This window comes from Bos indicus, chromosome 11 (assembly GCF_029378745.1).
Source record: "Bos indicus isolate NIAB-ARS_2022 breed Sahiwal x Tharparkar chromosome 11, NIAB-ARS_B.indTharparkar_mat_pri_1.0, whole genome shotgun sequence".
NCBI lineage: Eukaryota > Metazoa > Chordata > Mammalia > Artiodactyla > Bovidae > Bos > Bos indicus.
The window spans coordinates 48132219-48156298 of NC_091770.1; the positions used below are offsets into that span (position 1 = coordinate 48132219).

The 24080-nt window shown below is 40.5% G+C and overlaps 1 protein-coding gene across 4 annotated transcripts in view; it reads right to left on the reverse strand.

Moving 5' to 3' along the window:
• The window catches only part of KDM3A (lysine demethylase 3A), a 56370-nt gene extending 34596 nt beyond the window's left edge, over positions 1 to 21774 (reverse strand). For 2 of the 4 annotated variants that reach the window (XM_070798797.1, XM_070798796.1), the window contains exons 1-8: positions 21756 to 21774; positions 20838 to 21052; positions 12267 to 12422; positions 10940 to 11050; positions 7256 to 7358; positions 6385 to 6509; positions 5618 to 5690; positions 5427 to 5515 (exon numbers count right to left, since the gene is read on the reverse strand). In XM_070798797.1, the coding sequence (XP_070654898.1) occupies positions 5427 to 5515; positions 5618 to 5690; positions 6385 to 6509; positions 7256 to 7358; positions 10940 to 11050; positions 12267 to 12422; positions 20838 to 21023 (843 nt within the window). In that variant the 5' untranslated portion in view covers positions 21024 to 21052; positions 21756 to 21774. The other 2 variants (XM_019970297.2, XM_019970301.2) reach the window with 2 other exon arrangements.
• Positions 21775 to 24080: the final 2306 nt, after the last annotated feature.

Below are 24080 nucleotides of genomic sequence, written 5' to 3' on the forward strand. Positions count from 1 at the left end.
TAAATATTAGCTTAATGTTTCCCAGAAGGATCTTTGTGGGGAAGCTTTGGCTAGTCTAAGGACATCCCTGGGATAGCCAAACTTTCCCTCTGTGGGCCTCAGTTTCCTCATTTTTAAAATGAATTAAGGAAATAAGATATTTTTATTTTGTTACAATATGCACTGAACTGCTCGAGCCAGAAAACCCTCCATCTCATTTCCCGTATCAATCAGCCAGAAAATGCTGCTTCTATTTCCAAAATGTTTGTGGAATCTATCAACTTCTTTCCAGGCCACCCCTACCACCATCTTTCCCCTGGACTATCACATGTATACTAACTGGCCTGACCTCCTTCCATTTTTGCCTGAACTTTTTGCCTCTTCTCTGAAGTTAAAATTCTACCACAGAGCAATCTTTATAAATCAGTCACTCCAGTGCCGACTAGAATTCTACACGGTCTGGTCTCCGCCAACCCCCTAGCCTCATATCAGTCCATTTGTTAAAAGTGCTCCAACTAAACTGGTTTCCTTTCTGGTCTCCAAATGTTCTAAGCTCTTTCTTGCCTGCACCTCTGTACTTGCTATTCTCCTCTGGGTCTGGACATTTTCATGTGGCTGGTCCCATCCTTCAGCCTCAAATCTGCTCAACTGTCACCTCAGAATCTCTAATCACTCTTTCCAAAGCAGTGTCCCAAAGCATAACTGCCTTACACTTTATATTACCATGTTTCTATCTTCCATTGTACCAACACACTGTGCAAATACCTTAAGCTACTATTTTATTGTCAGTCTCTTCACAATGAAACATAAGCTTCTATGGACAGAGACCCTGCTCTTACATCACTGTTAAATCTTTTAAAGCCAGGCACAGAGCAGATGCTCAATAAGTAAGACTGGTGGAGTGCATGAATGGATAAATGCTCTTAGCACTTCTTATTTGAAAATGGTAATAGCTACAACTGTATTCTGAGTTAACTAAAGAGCCAAGCAGTAATGCTCACAAATGTCTAGCACATATTAAATGCTCAGTTAAGTATTAACTGGAAATAGGGTTGGACAACCAGATGGAAGGAAGGAGGACTCTCTTGGTGCCTCACCATACCAGGCAAAAGTTCTGGAGAGGAATGGCAACAACAGAACAGTGGCCAAGAGTGCTGGGTTTTGGTGTTAGACCCTGGTTGGAATCCAGTCTCTGACACAGTCTCAGCACATTATTTAAGCTCTCTGAGCTTCGGCTTCCTCAGTCGTAATGATGAGTAATAAAGGAGAGCAATGAGAAAAAAGGCAAGTAATGAAGCATACTGTATACGGCAGTGCTTCACCACAGTACCTGGCACATTGATTAGCTATCTCAAAGCAGAAACACATCATGCAAAACTCCTCGGTTCAGCCACCATGTGTTAGAATGATCATGACCTGGATCATTTCCTTTAAGAGACTAAAGTAAGTAGATCACTATAACTCTCCTAAGGTTTAACTTAACAGGCATAGCACTCTGATTCCAAACCCGTCTCCATGTGCACACCGCTGCACTGGCCTGACTTGGCAAGGGTCAAAGTTTCTTCTTACCTGAAGAGTTTTCCCTGAAGGTCTTCTATACCAGTCATGGCAATAGTTCCTCCCTGCCAGCAGACGGAGATAATATAATTGAGTGTATAATGATATTCCAAAAAGGATACTGCTGGCTCATACTACTCAGCAGACTGTCTCAATTAACCAGGCAACATCCTAACTCTGAGGAATAGTCTGCTAGGCAGAGAAGACCTTCAAGGAGCCAGATGCTACTGGCAAACAGGTTCACCTTATCCAGAAGTATTCATCAAGGCAATAAAGAGTCTCATCTACCTAATCCTAAACTCTTGTCACCCAAAGACTACCAACTCTGCACACATCCAACATATGTGCAAAGTGGAAACACAGTGAGACATGCACCAAGTGTGTTACTGTACTCACCTTTCACTCACATATTTAAATGAACTCTTTCTCTCCCCACGTCTTTCTTTACCTCTCCATCTCCCTGAAACTTAGGCTAGGCCAGTGTTTCCAAAAAACTTGTCTGATTACAAGGATGACCCATGACAAAGAAGAATATTTACTGATATGGAAAAACATTCATAATATACTGTGAAATCATGAAAGCTACACAAGAGTATGGCTTTTAGTTTTTTAGTTTTTTTTTTTAAGCCTCTATAACTATACAGGAAAAAGAAAAACAAACAAAAATAGGAGGAGGATAGGTATTCCAAAATGTGAATAGTGAGTCTCTGAAAAGTGTTATTATGAGTGATCTTTTCTTTACTATGCTTTTCCAGGTTACCAAAATATTTTTAAATGAGAGTAACTTTTTCAAAAAAAGTAAGAACCTTTATTTTGAAAATAAGTGCAATAGAAAGGAGAATAACTTTTTATAATTAAAAATATAGTAATAATTTCTAAAACATCAATACCCAGGTAAAAATTTACCATCGCCAACTTCCTTTAGAATGAGAAGATAACTAGGATAGGTCTTTCATTTGCTTGTTGAGGCAAGGAATATGGCTTTATTTGGAAAGCCAGCTGACTGAAAAGATGGCAGACTAATGTCTCAAAATAACCATCTTCTAGGATAGGTCTTACGAGCTGAAACAGACATGCTTTTCTACATCAAATTTATTTTCACATTTTAGATGTCAAAGTTAAGGCTCAAATAGGTTGAGAGACTTATCTCCTAGCCAAAGTTCAGGACTTTCTGAACATAGATTCTACTGTTCCCAGTAATTAGTTCACACAAACCTACTGAGCTGGATAGGATGCTGACAGAGAGCAGAGAGACATGCTCCCTGCCCTTCAAGAGTGGGAGTCAGTAAAGATTGTCATACTGAGTGAAATAAGTCAGAGAAAGAAGAAAAAATACTGTATGACACCCCTTATACATGAAATATAAAAGGAAATGATACCAATGAACTTACAAAACAGAGACTCACAGACAGAGAATGAATTTATGGTTGCCTATACACACTGCTATATTTAAAATGGATAACCAACAAAGACCTACTCTATAGCACATGGAACTCTGCTCAGGGTAATGTGGCAGCCTGGATGGGAGGAGAGTTTGGGGGAGAATGGAGACATGTATATGTATGGCTGAGTCACTGTGCTGTTCACCTGAAACTATTACAACATTGTTAACTGGGTATACCCCAATACAAAGCAAAAAGTTTTTTTTTTTAAGATGCATTTTTAATACATAATATTAAAGCATAAAAGACTAATATTTTATTGATCCATATATCAGCTTTTAATCTATGAATATGATATGTATTTTCATTAATTTGTGGCTTCGTTCAATACTTTCATGATTGTCTCCATTAAAAAAAAAAGTGTGAGTCAGGAAGAGAGGATCACTTACATATGTATGTTACTATATTTTACAGGCGCTACCTTTGCCTTCAAGGTCATATATTTACTTGCTCAGTTGCCTATCACTTCACTGATAAACTTGACACTTTGAAGAACTGGCACCTTTCCCAACAGGACGTCCCCAATGACCCCAGTCCCACTTGTACCCCAGGTTGATTTCTCCATGATCCATTAGGATGCCATTTCCTGAGTCATGGTCCCCACCTCAACAGAACATCATGTTGCTCTCCTTTTCATCTCACTGTTTACACTGATGCCTTCTCTATGACAGACAACACTCAAATAACCTCTCCAAATCACCCTTTATTATCTCTATCCAAGACTGCTAACAATTTATCCAGTGCCAAAACCTGACAGGTTACTATTCTACTGTTTCTCTTTCAGCTTCTAATACCCTGGATCACTTGACAATATCCCATGAGCTTACCTCTAAGAGGCAGTAATCACTTGCCTGACATCCTCAATTTGCAATCCTTACTACACTACTTCAATCTGGTGAACGTTAAGGCAAAATGAAAAGGGAGTAATATTAATTTCCAAAATGACCTCTCCATTCTTTCCTGAATTACCTGAAGTCAAGCCTTCACATACGGAAGAAAGAAAGAGGTACTAGATACCTTGGTTTACACAGTTTCTGCTCAAGCATTAAAGTTCCTGTGGCCTGTACATAGGCTTAAGCTTCAGGAAAGTCCATCATCCTAGCCACCCAGATTTTAGTATTTGTGTGGTATGTGCTTGCTTTGGTTCTAGTTGATGTTGTAGTCCAGTCTGCCCTGATTCAGAATCTCAGATTCATTCAATGACTCTGACCACTCTCATGCCATCTCTCCTTGCCCTCTTTCTCCAGACGCCTAAATTTCCCTCCAAAATGCTGCCAACAATCTCAACTTGGTCAATTTTAAAATTCGAAACTCCAGCCTGGAGCAGAGCATCATAAAGGCATTTTTGACAATTATAACACAGTAACATATTCATGTAACTTAAGTACATCTGGATACCTAAGTTGTGAGAAAGTTATCTGTACTAAGACCTAAGGATTCAACTCACTTAAAGAGCCTATAGTTTTTTACCCAGATTTCAAATTTTGACCCTGGTATTTATACTCCCTTAAGAAGTTTATCCCAGTCCTCCATCCCCTTATTAGGCTAGTCTGTCTAGCCCAATCTTTTGGGAATTCTGACTAAAACTTTCCCCAGTGTGTACACTGTGATGTTCTAAAGACATGTACTAGTAATTACAAAGCATAATAAAACACAGAATTTGACCTACTCTGGGATATAGGTTAAAACAATGGTAGAGATGTTAGGTGAGGCTTCCCCAAGGAAGCAATATCACATTAGAAAGATACACGGGAGTTACTTAGAATGAAGACAGCATTAGAAGAGAAAGGGGGACTGCAAGTCCTGAGGTTGGAGAGAACATGAGGTACCTAAAGAGCTAAAGAAGACCAGCTTCTCCATAGCATGGAAGAGAGGGAAAAGCTGACAGCCTTAAGTTTCTTGACCCAAATCCTAACTACTTCAGGAGGATAGAAGTAAATCCAGTACTTGAACTCAACAGTGCCACTCATAGAAGCCTGTACTTTTCTCGGCAGAAATTAGTAATAGCAAACCAACTGCTTCCTTCAAAAAGCAAGTATGTTGGTTCACCCAATCATTAATGACCAATCCAGACCTATTATCCAGGTGGGAGTCCTATTTCAACACCAATCTACTCAGAATTCTAAGGTTCCTCCCCTCTTCTCATGGATGCCATTCTTTTGATTTGATACACACAATTCAATTTATCTTTAAAAATATCTCCATGTGGTGGAATTGTCAAACCTACTGAGGATTTTCAGCAAATATCAAAAATAGTGAACCAGAAATGTATATTATCTCCATCTGCTTGAGCATAGAAATTATGGCCAAGATCTGGGACCAGGAGAGAGCAGACACAACAGCACAGATGAGCAGAGAAGACAGCCTTATTACCACTAAACATACTTGCCATGCACTGCAAGAATTAAAGAGAGCTTCACATAAGTGACAGAAAAAAAGCAAGGCTACCTCGGAGCATGATTTTGCCTGTTTGGAAACCAGGTTTCCATTATTCTCTGAAGACTTGCGTTTCACAGCTCCCATTCTTATAGAATTACCTAAAATGATTAAAAACAGGTAAGTCAGCCTCCCTGTTTCTCTTAAGATGAGAAGGATGAAGGGGAAAGGAGAATAAAAGTTTTAATCAAACAGTATCTTACCACATGTCACGAAGTTATCATGTACAACTTCAACATGAATCAGTGATGGATCCACAATTTTCAGTGCTGGAATCTTAAGAACAAACAAAACAAAGATACCAGGAAATTTAAAAAATGCTCAGGAATATACCAGAAATTACCTCTACCACTCAGTCGTGTCCCGACTCTTTGCGACCCCATGGACCACAGTCCTCCAGGCTCCTCTGTCCATGGGATTCTCCAAGCAAGAATACTGGAGTAGGTTGCCAACCCCTTCTCCAGACGATCTTCCTGACCCAGGTATCATCAAACTTTGGTCTCCTGTATCGCAGGCAGGTTCTTAACCGTCTGAGCCACTAGAGAAACTAGTTAACAATAGGAGTTTCTTACATATAATTTCCTTTTAAAAAATTACTGATTTTTTTTCCAGTCCGATATTTTAATATAAAATAACAAAGGTATTTATTTAGCTCCTATGTGAAAGTAAAAGTGTTAGTTCCTCATTCGTGTCTGACTCTTTAACAATCCCACGGACCGTAGCCCACCAGGCTCTTCTGTCCATGGAATTTCTCTAGGCAAGAATACTGGAGTGGGTTGCCAATCCTTTCTCCAGGGGATCTTTCTGATCCAGGGATCGAACCCAGATCCTCCTACATTGCAAGCAGGAGATTCTTTACTGTCTGAGCCACCAGAGAAGCCCCATTTAGCTCTTATAAGATACTATAATTCCTTTTTATAATTATCTTCCTCTGTCAACTTATCTTACATGCAATTATCATGATTTTTACCTCCTCACAGTTGACTTGAAGAGTTTTTGACATTGGGTTTCCATTTACAATGGTTGCAGAAAACCACTGAGTTGATGGGTCCAAGCTGTAAATTTTTACTTCTGAACCAACTAAATTTTTGTCACCTTAAAAAAAAAAAAAAAATCCTTAGAGCAATTTGCATTATCTCTGAACAGCACCATTTATCCAGCAAAATTTTTTCCCAAGTCTTTAAAAAAAACATGCAATATACAAAAAGGAAAAATTAAAAGATATTGCTATAAACTTAAGACAGACATTTCAGCAAAGGCAGGAGAAAATGCAAACTTTCCATTTTAAAGCTTCAATTTCCTATTGCTTTATCTTAGACTTGGCAGTATATTTATCCCAGCATCTGTATCAGACCAGGTAGTATCAGATAACTCATTGAGACCTAACTCACTCTCCTATGCAGTTTTAGAGGATCCAAATTCAGGAACCTCATCAGAACTTCTAAGTCTCCTAAAACATTCACAATTATGAAACTGACCAAGAAAATCAATAACAGTAATTGGTAAGATCAAGATCACCAAATTACTGTTTTACTCATTTTATAAGACTGAAATTCCAAACATATCAAATTTCATGTCAAAATATAGCTGAGCTTGTTCAGTATCTACTTCACTTTTATATCGTTCACATGATCCTCGGGCTTTCCAAATTTCAGAGACTTTAGAATACATTCTAGAATATAGTCCTCCACTCATCAAGCTGCATGGGAAATGCATCTAAACAATTACTAAAAAAATGAGACATTTTAATGAGCAAATGAGTGAGAAGGGCTAAAACACAGCTTCTTACAAACTAATCACTGGTTAACTCATGAGCTATCACCAACAGACAATCCACATACCTTGTAAAAGATGGCTTTCATCTAAATGTTTCACAATCAAAGCTTGAAATTCTTTACTGACACTCTGATTATCCATCAGTGAAAGACGGAGATTGTTTACATCCTGAAAAATTGAAAATCATTACATTTTAAGGTAACAAATAAGAACAGTTGTTTAAATTCCAGTGGTTATTTCAATTCATTTAATCACAGGGATTAATAGTGTCAATTAGCCATTTGATGGCAGCAAACCATTGCAACTCCAATGATCTAGACAGGTCAAACAGTAAGAAACCATCAAATGATCACAAATATAAGGCAGACAGAAGTGAAGCCACTTGAAGCTAAGAGTGAGACAGATACTAAGAGTGGCTCAAAGCATAATTTTAAATATGACAAAACTTAGACTATGGGACATATAATAAGCAAAGTAGCTAGTCATGCCAAAAATACTCTGTATCCCAAACTCTAGGGATTAGGGAAGTCACAGATCCAAATGCAAGGGGCAGAAGACACATACATAAGAAAATACTTAGATCTGTAGTGTCTGAAATTGCTGTTTTTAATAAACATCATTTCACATAGATTCATTTGAAATGAATCGAATTTGAAACCAGAATTCCAAATGCATTCTTCTTTACAAATGGTAAAGGTGGGGGTGAGGAGGGACAAAAGCTGAAGCCTAGGTCTTCAGCTAGACAGTTTTGAAACATTCAATTCTTGGCAGCTCTATTTCTGGCACTATTCCACAGTGTTCTGGCTTTGTGTGTATACTCAGTTATGATAAATGTATACAGATTGTCAATAAGAATAACCTGTCAGACCCGAGAAACCATATAGCACAGAAGCCCTTCCAATACTAGGCTTTCATGCTTTTCTGCATGTGAAATGGGTACACAATGGCCAAAAATAGTTCATCCATTTTTCCCACTGGGAAGAATACCCTTTTACAGAGGCCATGCTGAAAAAATTTCTTAAGTAACGTTAAACTAGGGGCTTTGTAAGAGTGCAACATTAAATTACCAGAATGAGCCATGTTTTTGTTTTTTTCTCCCTCATGCTATTGCAATTTCAAAAAATTTAAATGTGTTCACCAATTCATACTACAAGGTAAAAGAGCATTAATGGGGAGAGTCATTAACATTAAACGGCTCTTAAATAAGGTAGAATAACTGGATTCTGCCTAGAAGAGTTTCAAGGGCTCATCAAAAGTGCCAGGTAACTGAGCTGGACACTTAGTCATTTTTCTTATCCACCTATAACTGAGATGAATTCAATCCAACATTAGGTTTCAATTCCAACTTCTGCGTACCCCAAATAATTTTCAGATTCTCTATTCATTATTTAGGACAACCCTCCTACTGTGGTACCCATATCAGCCAACATAGAGTCTCATACAGTAGAAGCCTTACACTATCACCTGCCTCTAGAAGAGAATGCCCTGAAGCACTTAACTTTGGAAATCATCATCAGTAAAAGTCAAGAATACATGCAGAGTCTCCCTCAATCAGTATCATATTAATAACACTCACACTGACAGCACAGAGTGCACCTCCTTGAGAATAAAAACTTACTGATCTTTTCAATCTCAGGAAACAAAACTGAGTTCTACTTTAACTGAAAAGATGAGACACATTAAAGATGAAAAACAGAACTGTCCCGAAAACAATGTTAAGAAGTAAAAACTGCTCTCTGCTCAGTAGTAGTCTTCCACAGCCCCTCCTGTATGTTCCTTGGTCCTTAAAAGCAAGTATTCCGCATTTCAATGTAGGAAAAATATCAAGATAACCTTCCTAGCGTGCATGCACATGTGCCCAGTCTCTTAGGTCATCGTCTGACTCTTTGCAATCCCATGAACTGTAGCCTGCCAGGCTCCTCCATCCATGGAATTCTCCAGGCAAGAATACTGGAATGGGCTGCCATGCCCTCCTCCAGGGGATCTTCCCGACCCAGGGATCAAAACTGGGTCTTCTGTGGCTCCTGCACTGCAGGCAGATTCCTTACCTCTGAGGCACCAGGGAAGCCCCATTTACCTGATATATGAAGATTAACTTGTGCCCACAACTAAGAAAAAACATCTTCCTCTATTCCATTCACCTAAACATTATAAAATAAGGTTCAGAGTATGAATCTTGTTTTCACTCACTTCCAGGATATGGAAATAAAAGTGAGACTTGAGCACAGAAAAGCCAATGCTTTGGGTTTTCCAATACAGACCCAGCAATGGCAATGACCCTTGGTCCTAAACTGTCTTGTAGCTCATAAACTGGTTTAATGGTTCTATAGGCCACAGAAACAAGTCAGGTCACAAAACCAAAGAGGGTGAAGAGGATAACTGAACTTCACAAATGACATCTAAAACAACAAATGTTCATTTTAAGACCAACATTACTCCCAAGGTAGTGATCTGTGGAAGTAATGTGCATGTTCTTCCCCTCCCTCCCAACATTTTTATAATAAAGGAAAAAAATAAACAAATGAGCAAGACCCAAGAGCCTAAATGTTGTGAAGAAAAAGGTAGTTCTGCAAGCCAAACTGGAAAGAATAGGAACACACACACACACTTGACTCATACTGTTTGCAATAGTTAGGTCACCACACACACTGAATTTGTTAATACTGAACCATTCTTAGGGGAAAGATGGGGTTAGGTTTCTTGAAGCCTCTGGTCACAAGAGACATCAACCAATCACAATACATAACCTTGTTTTTATGTGTTTCTGTTGGAAAAAACCCCACTTCACAGTTTTTAATATATATAACTGCATTTATTTGCATGCAAAGTCGCTTTAGTCATGTCCAACTTTGTGCAACCCTATAGACTGCAGCCCATCAGGCTCCTCTGCCTCCCATTCTCCAGGCAAGAATACTGGAGTGAGTTGCCATGCCCTCCTCCAGGGGATCTTCCTGACCCAGGGATCGAACCCAAGACTCCTGAGGCTCTTGCACTGCAGATGGAATCTTTACCCCTGAGCCAGCGGGGAAACTGTATTACTGCATTACTAACTTTGAACTCACAGCTACCATACCTCATAGCTGAATGAAGCTTACATAACACATGTTCTAAGACTCACGTAGAAACAGAACAGACCACTTCAGCACTACCCCAGGGGGCCATTTTAAACATTGAATTAACCAACAACGTAGTACTAAACAGACTTTGAAAAGGACACTTGTTTACAGTAGAAGAGATGAAACAAGAAGGCAGAATGGCACCTTAATCAAACCTCAGCTGGGAACAGGTGTCAGACAACTCAAAATTTTCACCACTCTGCACATGTCTGTGAATGATCATAAAAGCACCAAAATACTAATTGGGGGGTTACAAATATATTTCAGCAAGTAAGCAAGTCCCCAAACATAGAATCCTTAAATAATGAGGACTGATATATATGCATACAGATACATGTATATATGAGTAACAGTTAATCTTTTAAAAATCATTTTCGTATCACCTATTTTAAAAATTATTTCGTATTACACACAAAAGCCGTCAACAGTAGTACCTTTGTCCTTCCAACCCCAATAAACAGTACCGACCCAATGGCTAACATTGAGCATTAATGTCTACTATCTGCTCATAAGATGGGTCCTTTTTTCTGCTAGATATCTGATCTGGAACAATCAACGTCAATACGTTAGTTCTCACATTAAAGGAGTTTATACTTCTATTTTTAGGGCTTAATATTGGTTCTAAAGTTTTACCTGTATAGGCTTTAAAAGGTCTTTAGAAAGAAATACTCTTTGTTGATCTCCTAAAAAGCGAATAGATGTTATGGACCCCAAACCAGCTTTGTCCAGTAGAGATTTGTACATCTGAAACAAAAGAAAATGTTTTGGCATCATAACTGCTATTAGTATCATTGTGAAAATGGGGACTGGCAATGTTCCATACAAAGATTAAACCATTCATTTGTTTTACTTACTACTAGTATCTCAATAATAACTATTTATGCGACCAAAACAAGAGCACACAATTTTTATCCAGAATCAATCATATAAACCCGATACACATTTGAGAGTCATGTTAACATATAGGTCTGGGTTTACAGATGTATGGCTTGGCCCAAATTTATGCAGAATTCTGTTTTAAGTTTATTTTTCTGGGGAAATGGGCCATGTTTTTAGCAAATTCTTAATAGATGGAGGAAAAAATACGAAAAGCAAAATACAACTTTAAACAAAACCCTACATCACTCAAAACCCTTCCGGGGCTCGTCTCATCCATGGGCAAAATCTCAATTTGGTTCACACACCATGCAGGTCCTTCACAAGCTGGCCAGCCTTTTAATCATCCTCTTGGCCTTTCAACTACCCAAATCTGTCCCAGTTCACCTCTCAAACAGCATTAACTGTCCTCACCAGATACAGAGCTCACTCTTTGCCTTTAACTGCACCAGACTTCTGGTGCGGAAATGGCACTATCACATACTGACTGCTGGTGTCTTTAAAGTCAAAGAAATATGAGCTGGGGGAACCTTGAGACCAAAAGTGGAATCATGAGACCAAAAGTGGAAACCCTGACAGGAGCCAGGCAACACCTACTATTCAGCTTCAGCCTACTGTTGCTAAAAGCCTGTTGCTACAGGCTTTAGTGTGGCCATATCTTACTGTTCTTTCAGTAAGCACTGGGAATCTAGATTTTTAAGAATATTCTCTACATTTTTTTAGGTAGACAGCTAATTTAGATTTTTTTAAAACACTGTAAGGGGCAAACTAAAAAGATCTGTATGTCGGTATTTATCGGCTGGTTTCCAATCCTTGACCTAGAAGTTCCCCATATTACCCTCACTCCCTACTCTTCAAGTGAGGAAACTGAAAACCCATGAAAGTCAAGGGTCCAGAATTGCAGGCCTCCTAACAGGGCTGACAGGAGATCCTGGGGCTTTTTCTGAATCTTCTGCAACATCATATCTCTGTACTATTATTTTCCAGAAGGCCAACTATAGATATTACATATAGATTTTCCCTGTTTTGTTCATAATGGATGAAAGAACTTCTCAGGGGTTCAATAAGCCCAAGTTTTACTTACTATTGCAGGCCACTGAACAATTCGCTCAGAAATTTCAGGAGACTTTCGTTCAGCCAAAACCAAGTTATGTTCCACTAAGAAAGCTCTCCTTAGGAGGCTGTAGACGTCTATCCATCTTCTCTTCCTCCAAGATTCTCCATCAAACTCCACACATACCTAGACAAACAGAATTGAAGGAAAGCAGACTTGATTAACAAGAACATGAAAAACGCCTAAGGTGAAATTAGACCCTGATCAGTCTATTCAAATCTGTATCTGTGAAATATGCTGCTCCCACTCCTGCTCTCTTACTTCCCTTCTCAACCCACAATAAAATAACCAGATATGAGGCTTCCCTGGTAGTCCAGGGATTAAGAATCCGCCTGGTGATGCACGTGACAGGAGTTCGACCCCAGCCTAGGAAGATTCCACATGCCACAGAGCAATGAAGCCCATGTGCCACAACTACCAAACCTACGCTCTGGAGCCTGCAAGCCACAACTACTGAAACCACGTGCTGCAACTGCTAAGGCCACATGCCTAGAGCATGTGCTCCACAACAAGAGAAGTCAGCACAATGAGAAACCTGTGCACCGCAACTAGAGAGCAGCCTCCGCTCTCCACAACTAGAGAAAGCTGCGCGTAGCCATGAAGACCCAGCACAGTCAAAAATAAATATTAAAAAAAAAAAACCAACAGATATGTTAGTCTACTCTAAATATCAAGCTTTGGCTCCCAGGCCACTTTGGGAAGCAGAAGTCAAAGGATATGGGGGCCAATCTGTCCTCAAGTAATCTCTGGGAAGACCTAACAGAAAAGAAACCCCATGTAGAAGGTTTTTACATGTTAATTAGACATCAGAGCTTGGAGAATTCAAAGACAGAAATCTGAAACCCTAAGATGTACTTGTCACAGGGCATTGTAATTCTGTGTTGACATGGTCACTAAGTAGTTGATGACCCCCAACAACACAATCCACCACTGGCTTTTACATTCCTCTGATAGCAGCAGATTCAGCAAGAGGCACTTTCAATGCTTTGAGTTGAATAAACTGGGAAATTTACCTCAGAATTTGAACTCCAAGAAAACTGTGCTAAATACAGAAGTAATTGATAAATGACACCAGAATTTTCCTAAACTACCCGTGTAACTTCTTATATGAAAATTAAACTACTTTTAAAATACTATTTTCCAAGTAACTATGAAATTTACTGCTTCTGATTTGTAAAATACCTTTTAGCCTTAAAGTTATAACCCCTGACCTAGAAGTTCCCCACATTATCCCCTTAAAACCTGTATAGGTATTTTAAGATATAAAGGTAGAATTCAGTCTAAAAGTGGGTCTCTGACAGTAATGCAGTAGTAATCAGTCACAAAATTCTTAAAATTCATGTGAATGTACCAAAACACCTTAGCTTCCTTAACCCATTAACAATATGCTACCCTTTTACATTGTCGTTCACTCGCTAAGTCATGTCTGACTCTTTGTAACCCCAAAGCACGTCAGGCTTCTCTGTCTTTCCCTATCTCCCGGAGTTTGCTCAAATTCATGTCCATTGAGCCAGTGATGCTAACTAACCATCTCATCCTCTGTCACCCTCTTCTCCTTTTGTCTTCAATCTTTCCCAGCATCAGAGTCTTTTCCAATGAGTCAGCTCTTGGCATCAGGTGGCCAAAGTACTGGAGCTTCAGCATCAGTCCTTCCAAGAAATACTCATTGGGTGATTTCCTTTAATTTATTCTAAGTCTTTTAAAATGTTTTTTATATTTTAACTGATACGATATATTCCCTTGGTATTCAATGTAAAAATCACTATTTTTGATTTAAAAGCCCTCATTTTTGCCTTCAAAGAATTAGTAAATCCATCAACACTTCATAATTTCATAGACAATTCTATCTCCCTTTTCAGCCTTTAGGAAAAAAGTTTACTTATTTTCCATTCACTCATCAGAATCCAATTCAAAAATCCTTTCCTCAAAGACATTGTCCCTTACCCAAGAGCCCCTCTCTACCCCAAGAGAAGTCCCTTGCTAACTGTACTCAAAACTCTGTCCTTTTCCTTCCCAACACTTATCCACATTTTGAATTATTTATTTGTGGTTAATTGACTGACATATTAAAAACTCGAATAGGTCAAAGTCTGTGTTGGCTTTTACTTACCATTGTATTTCATGGGTCTCCATGCTTGTTGAGTGAATAAATTTCTCTCTGAACTGGGCTCTTACCTTCTGTTTCTCTCATCCACTTGGAAGGCAGGAAGATCCCAAGGGATATACCACTAGCCTCAATCCCAAACTTTTTCAGGTTTATGGCTATATAATATCAATCTTTAAAATCAATTAAATTTAAGACCAATCCTATCCTCCTCTCCCAATCACAAAATGTACATCCCTAATTTCTCAGACAACTTCCCCTGAGAAGCGCATATCTTCTTGGTATGGCAGGCTTTTATCCTTGCAGTTATTACAAAGTGCAAATGGGTAAGCACCTATTATGTGACAAGGCTCCATGTTCTATGATTCCACTGGTTCTATGTATTCCATCCATCACCATAACCAACCAATGGTCCTTCAAGACAGAGGTGTTCAGAGACTGAGTATATTCCTTTCTGTTTCTAGCCACAGAATCCGTGTCTTCCGATATCTTCCCCAGTCCTTCTGCCCCACCTCACATCAACTTCAAACCCAACCTAGCTCTGGACGACAGAGCTTTCCCATCAATGTAGTGTACCAGGAGTGTACATCTACAAATTTCAGAGCCACAGAGATCTGGGTTTGAATGCCAGCTTTGCTGAAGCTTTCTTAGAATGGTTTTATATGCATAAAATACAATGCAACCAATTAACTGTACCCAAGTCAAGAATGCTTGCCAAAATCTAAGCTCTCTGAATTTAGTGTTCTAGCGGCTTCAGAATGCAAGTACTAACACCTACCCTTCACGGAATTGTTAGGTAGATTTTAAAGGCAATGTACATTAAGTATTTGGCAAGCAGACTAGGCAGCTTTAAGACCTTCATGAAAACTCAAATCTTAATTTATCAGAGTATCACTTCAGTTAGGAATGGGGGAGATAAAGACTTAAATATGATCACCTAACATCAATTCAGAAAAAAAAGAAGTAATCTAAGATCTTAAGTGGTTTCTCAAAACTTAAGCAATATCACAATTCTTATCATATCACTATCTACAAAGCTTATAGTCAACCCTAAACCAAAATTTAGACAATGTTCCTCTTTATATCTCAGTTTTTCAATAATTTGAAAACTAAATTTAGCTCTTTAAAAATAAGTTTATGACTTTGAAGTATTAGATCACATTAATCAAAAATTCATATTTAAAAAGATGGCTTTTAAAATACATATAATGAAACACAACAAGTTGTGAGCTTTCTTAAACATGCTTTCAAAAGTTTCCTATCTATCACAACCACACATCTTTCTTTTGTGTGCTGAGGTTTGATGTGCTATATATAAGGACATCCCCCTGTCACCGTCCCCAAAAAAGTCTCTTCTGCAGAAATTTCTATAAAAATGTACCAGTAAGAATTCAAATTCAGGGGGAACTAACTCGATGAATGTGAGTCTGAGTGAACTCCGGTAGTTGGTGATAGACAGGGAGGCCTGGCGTACTGCGATTCATGGGGTCACAAAGAGTCAGACACGACTGAGCGACTGAAGTGAACTAAACATGATTTTACCAAGCTCCTGCAAGCTGACAGATGCAGCTAGTTCTCATTGTAAAGAGTCTTCCCGCCACAATCCCTTGGTCCAGAAAGGAGATGTTATTTATGCTATATGACTCCAAAGGCCAGAAAGAGGCCTATTTAATTATGATTCACTACCTGTAATTTCCAAAGTTCCAGATTTTTAACAGGGCATCTTGTAAATGTATGTCTATTAGCCTATCAAATTCATTGACCAGATGTTGGATATTTCAAGTTAATTATTTCAAGCTGCTGCTAAGTTGCTTCAGTCGTGTCCGACTCTGTGCGACCCCACAGACGGCAGCCCACCAGGCTCCCCCGTCCCTGGGATTCTCCAGGCAAGAGCACTGGAGTGGGTTGCCATTTCCTTCTCCAATGCATGAAAGTGAAAAGTGAAAGTGAAGTCGCTCAGTCATGCCCTACTCTTAGCGACCCCATGGACTGCAGCCTACCAGGCTCCTCCATCCATGGGATTTTCCAGGCAAGAGTACTGGAGTGGGGTGCCACTGCCTTCTCCGATTTCAAGCTAGTTTTCCCCAAAAGAAAACCTCTTTAAGACACATGAATTAATATTATCTAATCAAGCTAATTTCAAGACCTCCCACTTAGTATACACTAATCTTACCTGAGTATATGATTATGAAAACTATCAGAATGGCCAAGTAAAATGTTTCCAGGTTTAAAAATAGGCACTTACACAAAGGCATGTTTTTTAATCCCAAAGTTTTTGATGACATTATCTACTCTATGTCCAGCACGACGATGCAGAAGGCCACTTATTTCACTACTTCACAAATCAGAAATTATCTCATTATGCTTCTATTTATGTCTTCTTCCACCCAGACTTTTATCTAAAATCCTAGAGTCAAGCATTCAATTGTAGGGGTAAACAGTTATTATACTGTGCTAAAAGTTTCTCATTTTACATGGCTTGACAGGCAACAGAATCCACCTACATTCATTCAAGTTTCAACTGTATGCAAGAATGAAAAGACCAGGCAGACAGTAGTCATGGCATTCAGCTGCTAATGAGTGGGAAAAGCTATGACAAATCTAGACAGTGTATTAAAAAAGAGACACTACTTTGCCAACAAAGGTCCATATAGTCAAAGCTATGGTTTTTCCAATAGCTGTGTATGGATGTGAGCACTGGACCATAAAGAAGGCTGAGCACTGAAGAGTTGATATTTTTGAACTATGGTGTTGGAGAATATTCTTGAGAGTCCCTTGGACTGCAAGATCAAACCTGTCAATCCTAAAGGAAATCAATCCTGAATATTCATTAGAAGGACTGATGCTGAAGCTCCAATACTTGGACCACCTGATGTGAAGAGACAACTCACTGGAAAAGACCCTGATGCTGGCAAAGATTGAGAGCAAGAGGAGAAGGGAGGGACAGAGGATGAGATGGTTGGATGGTATAACCAACTCAATGGACTTGAGTTTGAGCAAACTCAGGGAGATAGCAAAGCACAGGGAAGCCCAGCATTCTGCAGTCCATGGGGTCACAAAGAGTCAGACATGTCTTAGTGAGTGAACCACAAAAGCAAGGAAGGGAAAGACCTAGACAAACAAGGTAGAGAAGGAGGACACTGTGAACATGCATAATGAACAAAGCCAGTTAGAAAGCAACCTGCCTCACACTCAAATAAGAATGGGATAAAAATAAGGTTAAATAAATTGTTCTAATCACACCTAATTAAGATCTGTTGTTATTCCAGGTAAAGAGAATACCACTGTTCCATTGCAAGACTATTTCTAAACTGCTTTTCTATATATAAGTAATAACTATTTGCTTCCTTCACGTATCTGTTCAAATATTTTAGCAAAAACTACATGCCAAGCAATGTTCTTAGTTCTGGGGATATTGAAACTAGCAAAGTAAGAGTCCTGCTAATTTCATTCTATCTGAATATTAAAGCTTAGTATTTAAGGTTTGCAGACAAAAATGGGCAAGTTATTTAACTTGTTCAAGCCTCAGTTTGTAAAACTAAAAAGTGTGGTTTACCATCTAGGATTTTTGTGAGAATTAAATAAAACCATTTACTGTTTCAGTTGTTCAGTCATGTCTCTTTGTGACCCCATGGACTGTAGCCCACAAGCTCCTCTGTCCATGGGGTTCTCCAGGCAAGAATCCATGTGGGTTGCCATTTCCTATTCCAGGGGCTGACCCAAGGATCAAACCCCTGTCTCTTGAGTTTCCTGCATTACAAGTGGATTCTTTACTGCTTGAGGACCTGGGAAAAGGTATTTGTTAATTCTGTCTTCACCACTAAACAATGTAACTGAGTAAGTGGCTTTGCTACAAAGTCTTTCTTAAATGAACCAAAGTTAACAAGCCCTGGCCTTATTAACTCCTCAACCAAGGAAGCAAATCAGTCTAGACAGACTTGGACTACTACCAGTGCTAAAACAGGTGCACACTACTTGAAGTTTATTCCTTCTTATTCATTATTGCCCCCAGTCCCAACCCATTCCCCAAATCCCCCTAAATCTTACAGCAGGGTCCTACTCAGTTTCTGCCTGTATCTTGCCAAACACAATTGGTTTCAAAGTTTCCAAAACTGCTTTTCGTAATACATGTCCCTATACTTATGCCAATTACTTCATCTGCTACTCCATTAAGGAATGCAGCAATAAATCATGATTAGAAAAGACAAGTTGAGTAGATTTCTTACATGAGGGCTGAGTTGTGAAGAATGTAGGTAAAGCAAAAAATCCACTATAAGTGAAATTGTTCTTGAATTAAATCCCCCTTGCCTCCAGGTTAGGCACCTTAGCCCACTGGAAGACAAACAGCCAAACCTAGATTCAAGTGCTCTCTCTGTCCCTTAGTAGCTAACTATGCAAGTCTGGACAAGACTTCCTTTTTAAAATCTATTTCTTCTTTCTGAAAATGAAGCTATCACCACCACTTCAAAGGCTGGGGGTGAGGAAGATGCAGGGAAGACGACACATAAAGGACCTCTTAGACTGCCTTCCTAACCCAACAGGTCCTTGATCTCTGATGGGGAAGGGAACACCTAGTGTCTCATCAGTTGCTAAAGAACTAAAAACCGTGAAGCTTAATCTCGTTTCCACTCAAATCAAATAAAAACCAAGGCAATAGAGAAAATTCTACTTGTGAAATAAACCATAACAACTATGATTAACATCTACTCCCCAAAGCCCATTTTTAATGGAGAAAGTTTATTAGCCTAAAGCAAACAGGTTGGCCATCCCTGCACCACACTAATTCTTTCTGTAAACCTCAAAACCCAGTTTTCAATGAGTGAAACCAACTTCACACTGTATGACAGGAATCCTTCAGTGGCACAGCCTTTGATTAGGGAGCACGATGATTAAGAAAGCAGGCTCAACGGTCAAAACTTTCTGGTGAGAACAATTTCAATTGTGACTTAGACAAGACAATCTACCCCAGGCCCAGTATTTTTGTCTGTAAAGTGGGGAATATTAGTACCTACCCTCAAAGAACTGCTGTTAAGGATTAAATATGAACACAGCCATCAACTGTTCAGCATGATGCCTAACACATGGTTAAGTACACAATGGTCACTCCTTTTTCCACATGAACATAAAGTAGACTACGGAAGCTTTGAAAATACATGACCACATATCCTTTCCTATAACCTTTTGCAAACTAATTACTAGTTGGGGCATGCACTGTCACCTTGAAAGTGTCCCCCTTGAACAGTGTTTCAGAAATCAACATGTATTCAACTGCTAGCGCGAAAGCTTGCTTCCCTTATCTGAGCAGTTTGCAAGAAAAAGCCAAGATAATGACCAAGTGAATCTATTACCCAGGATGGAAAGCTCTTCTGTTCTGACAAGCTTCCTTCAAGTTATCACCACTTCAGAGTATTTGTTGGGGACCTCTCTTCAGTTATTTTTTTGCACAAAGGAGACTATTGGTACAATGGCTTTCTCACTGGTTGTTTCCAGCACCCTTTCACACCCATACTTCTATCAGGGAGTAAGAGCAGAATTCATCTCTTTTTGAAAAGATCTAACTGAAAAAGATTCTGCGTGTCATTTCGATTCAAAATCACCTGCCGCAATTGTTCCCATTTCTCCCTCCCTTCCAACACTCCAATGGAGTGTTTGAAGTCATTCCTCCGGCACACCGTGTAAGGGGCAGCTCCACCCCAGCCCTCCATATATGGTCATATCCCACACCCACTTACAGACTCTTCAAAGACAACCAGGAACTCACTCCTGCCCTGACCCACCATATACGGGCAAACACCCACCCTAACACGCTAAAAAGAGGACTACGCTCCTCCCTCTACACACACTTTTTTCCTCACAAGTCTGAAAGTTTAAGAAGTTGGGGGGAAGAAATTCGGAGGAACGAACCAAAAAACCCAACTAAAAGCACTTGCATCCGCTATTCTCAACGCTCGATTCTCAAATATTCCAAATGTCACCCACCTGCCCAAGACAGTATTAACACCACTTCCCCCCTTTCCTAGAAGGAACCGTACTGTCCTGAGTAAACACTGGAGAAGGAAATGGCAACCCACTCCAATATTCCTGCCTGGAGAATTCCCACGAACAGAGGAGCCTGGCAGGCTACAGTCCATGGGATTGAAAGAGTCAGATAAGACAGAGCAACTAAGCAAGGAGGCACAGGGCGGGCAACAACTAAGCATGTCTGAGCAACCCCTAAGCCCATTATTAAAAACAGGCAACTCCAGGCCAAACACACCTCGCTCTACACACCATTTCAAAGACTTTGAAGGTCTAGTTTTCTGCACCTTCAGATCAGATGCCAACTTTCTGGTCGCCTTTTCAGAAAAGGGGAGGGGGGGAATGGGGGTGTGCTGGCTGTCTCTTTACCAAGGTAACTAGGAAACGTCCGACTGTCGAGGCTCGGGAGCCGGTTATACCTTCAGATCCTTCTTGGTAACGTCGGTGTGGGAGACGGCTCGAATGGTCCCGGAGAGCCAGGGCCACTCGGCGACGCGCTCCACGTCCCAGCTGTCGTGGCCGCCGTCGCCGCCGTCGACTGCAGACAGACTGAGGAATCGCTTCCCCACCAGTACTGGCCAACTTTCTCCGAGCGTGAGCACCATGGTTTCCACGCTGCAGGAAGGGCTCCTCCCTGCAAAAACACAAAAACAAAATGCAACGGTGGCGACCGGCAGGAGCGGGCCGGGAAGAGAGGGCAGTGGGGGCGAGGGGGCGGGAAGAGGAGACCAGGGAGGAGGGAGGGTCCTAACCTCGCTCTGAGGACCGGACCCCGGGCGGCGGGGGCGAGAACGTAAGACTCAGCACCCGATCTCTCCACCCGCGCCTTCCCCGCCCCCCCCCCTCTCTCCCCCACCCCAAACACGGGCCCCAAGCGCCGCGTGACCCTCGCTCTCCCAAGTTTCGCTTTTCCAAAACCTTAAACCTCACCACAGACTAAGTGAGGAGAGAATTATTTGCTTAAGTGGATCTGAAAGTGTTCGCCCCTCACCCCGGAAAAGAAAAGGCCCCGAAGCAGAGGGCCCGTCCCAGGCGGCCGGGTCCCCGCCCCGGGCGGCCCCGCGGGAGGGGCGAGCCCGCGGTTCCGCACTTGCCCCGCCGCCCCGCCCCGACACCCTTCTCCCCGGCCGCGGAACCCCCGGCCGGAGCCCCGGCGCGGGGATGGCGGGGCCGCGGGCTTGGCGCCTTCACCTTTCTTCCTCCGCTCCCCTCAGCCGAGGCCGCGGCGCTTTTACCCCGCCTCCCGCCTCCCTGAGTCACCGGCGGCAGCCGCCGTTTCCAGCCGCCCAGCCGACTCTAGCTCTGACTTGGTTCAAGAGCTCTCACAAGACACGCACAGCCTCCTGGGTCCGCCCCCTCGGAGCCGCTTCCACCGGTCATTGGCTGAGTCCGAGGAGCTGGGCGAGACTAGTAGGGAAAGAGCCCATCACCATTGGCCGTCCAAGCGAGGGCGGGGCGAGAGAAAAAAACAATTCCTTGGCTGCCTCCTCCCTCTCCCCTCCCCCTTCCGACTCCCGGACGACCCCCATTAGGTTAAAGTACACCGAGCGTAAGCGAGGGATTCCTCCGCCAGGGCCATTCTTTCCATTTGTTGCCTCACGGATGCAAAAAAGTCCCGAGAAATCGGTTATCAACTTTAGGACCCAGAGGAAAATTACTGTGGTGCACAGATAAGACTAGATGGCGAACCCTAGGGCTGTAAGTGCCTATTGGATTGCTTGTCAACTGCGTAGGGTGTCGACCGAAGATAGGTTTTCCACTTGGCGGAAGAATCTCACAGGAAAGGGGTGAGGGCGGTGCAGAGTCAGCGGGGGAGGGAAGGGACTGGAACGTGCGGTTTGAAGCGTACTCAGCTAGAGGGAGGAGCGACAGTGTTCGAGAGGCTCGTGCGCAGGCGCTTCGCGGAGCAGAGGCTGGAGCTTGGGCTGCTGGGCGAAATGGCCGCGGGAGGCGCAGGCGCACGTGGTGATGATCATGGAACGTCTGAAGTCCGCCATTTTGAAGGAAAAATGAAGAAAGGCATGGAGTCACTGGGAAATGATATTAATTATATCTAAAGCAAAAGAGGCCATTCGTACAATACAAGAAGGGCTATTTTCTTTATTTTTTTTTTAATGTAAAGGGAGAATGAGAAGATATTCTGAGTCTTACAAAGAAAATGAAAGACTAGATCAAGGTCATAATGATACAAGATATGAAGAGGAAGTGACTTTGAAGGACAAAGGAGTTGAAAGGTGATTGTGTCTGTTCCACCTGAAGATTTTTGGTTGAATGAAGAAAAAAATGCAATGAAGGAATTGAAGATCTGTTATTTTATAAAGGCTGGTGCTTGATGTGGTATCACATTTAATCTTTAAGATTAAATAAGATTAAGTGGAGATCTCAAGCTCACATTTTACAAGTGTGAAAACTGAGAATCGGAAAAAGTTCAGAAACATATTCAAGGAATTATAGATGCAAGTTAACTCCGGGTGTTGATTTTAAACATGTATGTTCTAAATACATGACATTAAATAAAAAAATTTAAGAATAAACACAAGAATTAGTTTGATTGATTTACAATTTGCAGACCATTAAAGAGGGGGGAAATGGAACAAAGAAAACATATCCAGTCCAGCATAAGTCAGAATGGGAACAAGGGAGGGAAAAAAAAAACAAACAACTAGACAGAAATATGCTAAATTGATTTTAAAAATTAAAGAAGTATAAAGATCAGTATTTACAATAAATATAAGTGGGTTAATTTTAATCAGACTTTAAAAAGACTCACTGGATTAAAAACAACCTATAAATTGACCTTGAGCAAATGCCAACAGCAGCACAAAGCATGAGAATATGGCCCGTAAAGAGTTTCTAATCTAATGGTAATCAGTGCACAGCAATAGAGTGATGTTAATAAAGTTGAAAGTAAAGGTATCAAAAATGGTTTTATAATAATGAGGATGAAGTCCACAAAGACAGCATAACATACACTAGAACTATTGTGACTGTGGGAACATATTCTAACCTTCGCTAAGGTTAAACATGAAAATTTTTTTGATAATTTGTAGTAGAATGTACTGAAGATATAAATACATCTATCCCAGGAATAGGCATCTCAGATTTTTAAAATTAGGTATAGAGGATTTAGAGTACATAATTATTAATTTGAAAAGCAATAGCTACGAATAATTATATAAAATTCAAATAACATATAATTCCTAGGTTACATTATGGTTCCAGAACTTGGGAAAGATGGAAAGATATTCAATGTTTTATCCAATTTTATAAAACTCGTGAACCCCTATTATCAAATCTGAATCAGTAGAGTATAAGAAAGGAAAGCTATATAGTTCAACCACACTTGTAAACATAGACCAAAAATTCTTAATAAAATATTAGCAAGTCCAGCAGTATATTTTTTAAATAATCACCATAGTTAGTTAGGATTATTATTTGAATATGAGGTATTTCAGGTTTATATATTTTCTATAATTCACCACAACAGGTGAAAAGAGAAAAATCAGGTTTAGTTTAGTAGAGACTGAAAAGAATACTCACTCATAATGAACTCCAAACTACCTAGAAAACTGGGACTATTAAGAGCACACACATACTTAATGCTTATTCATGATTAAAATTTTTTAAACATCCTACAAACCTAGAAATATGACACCCACCCT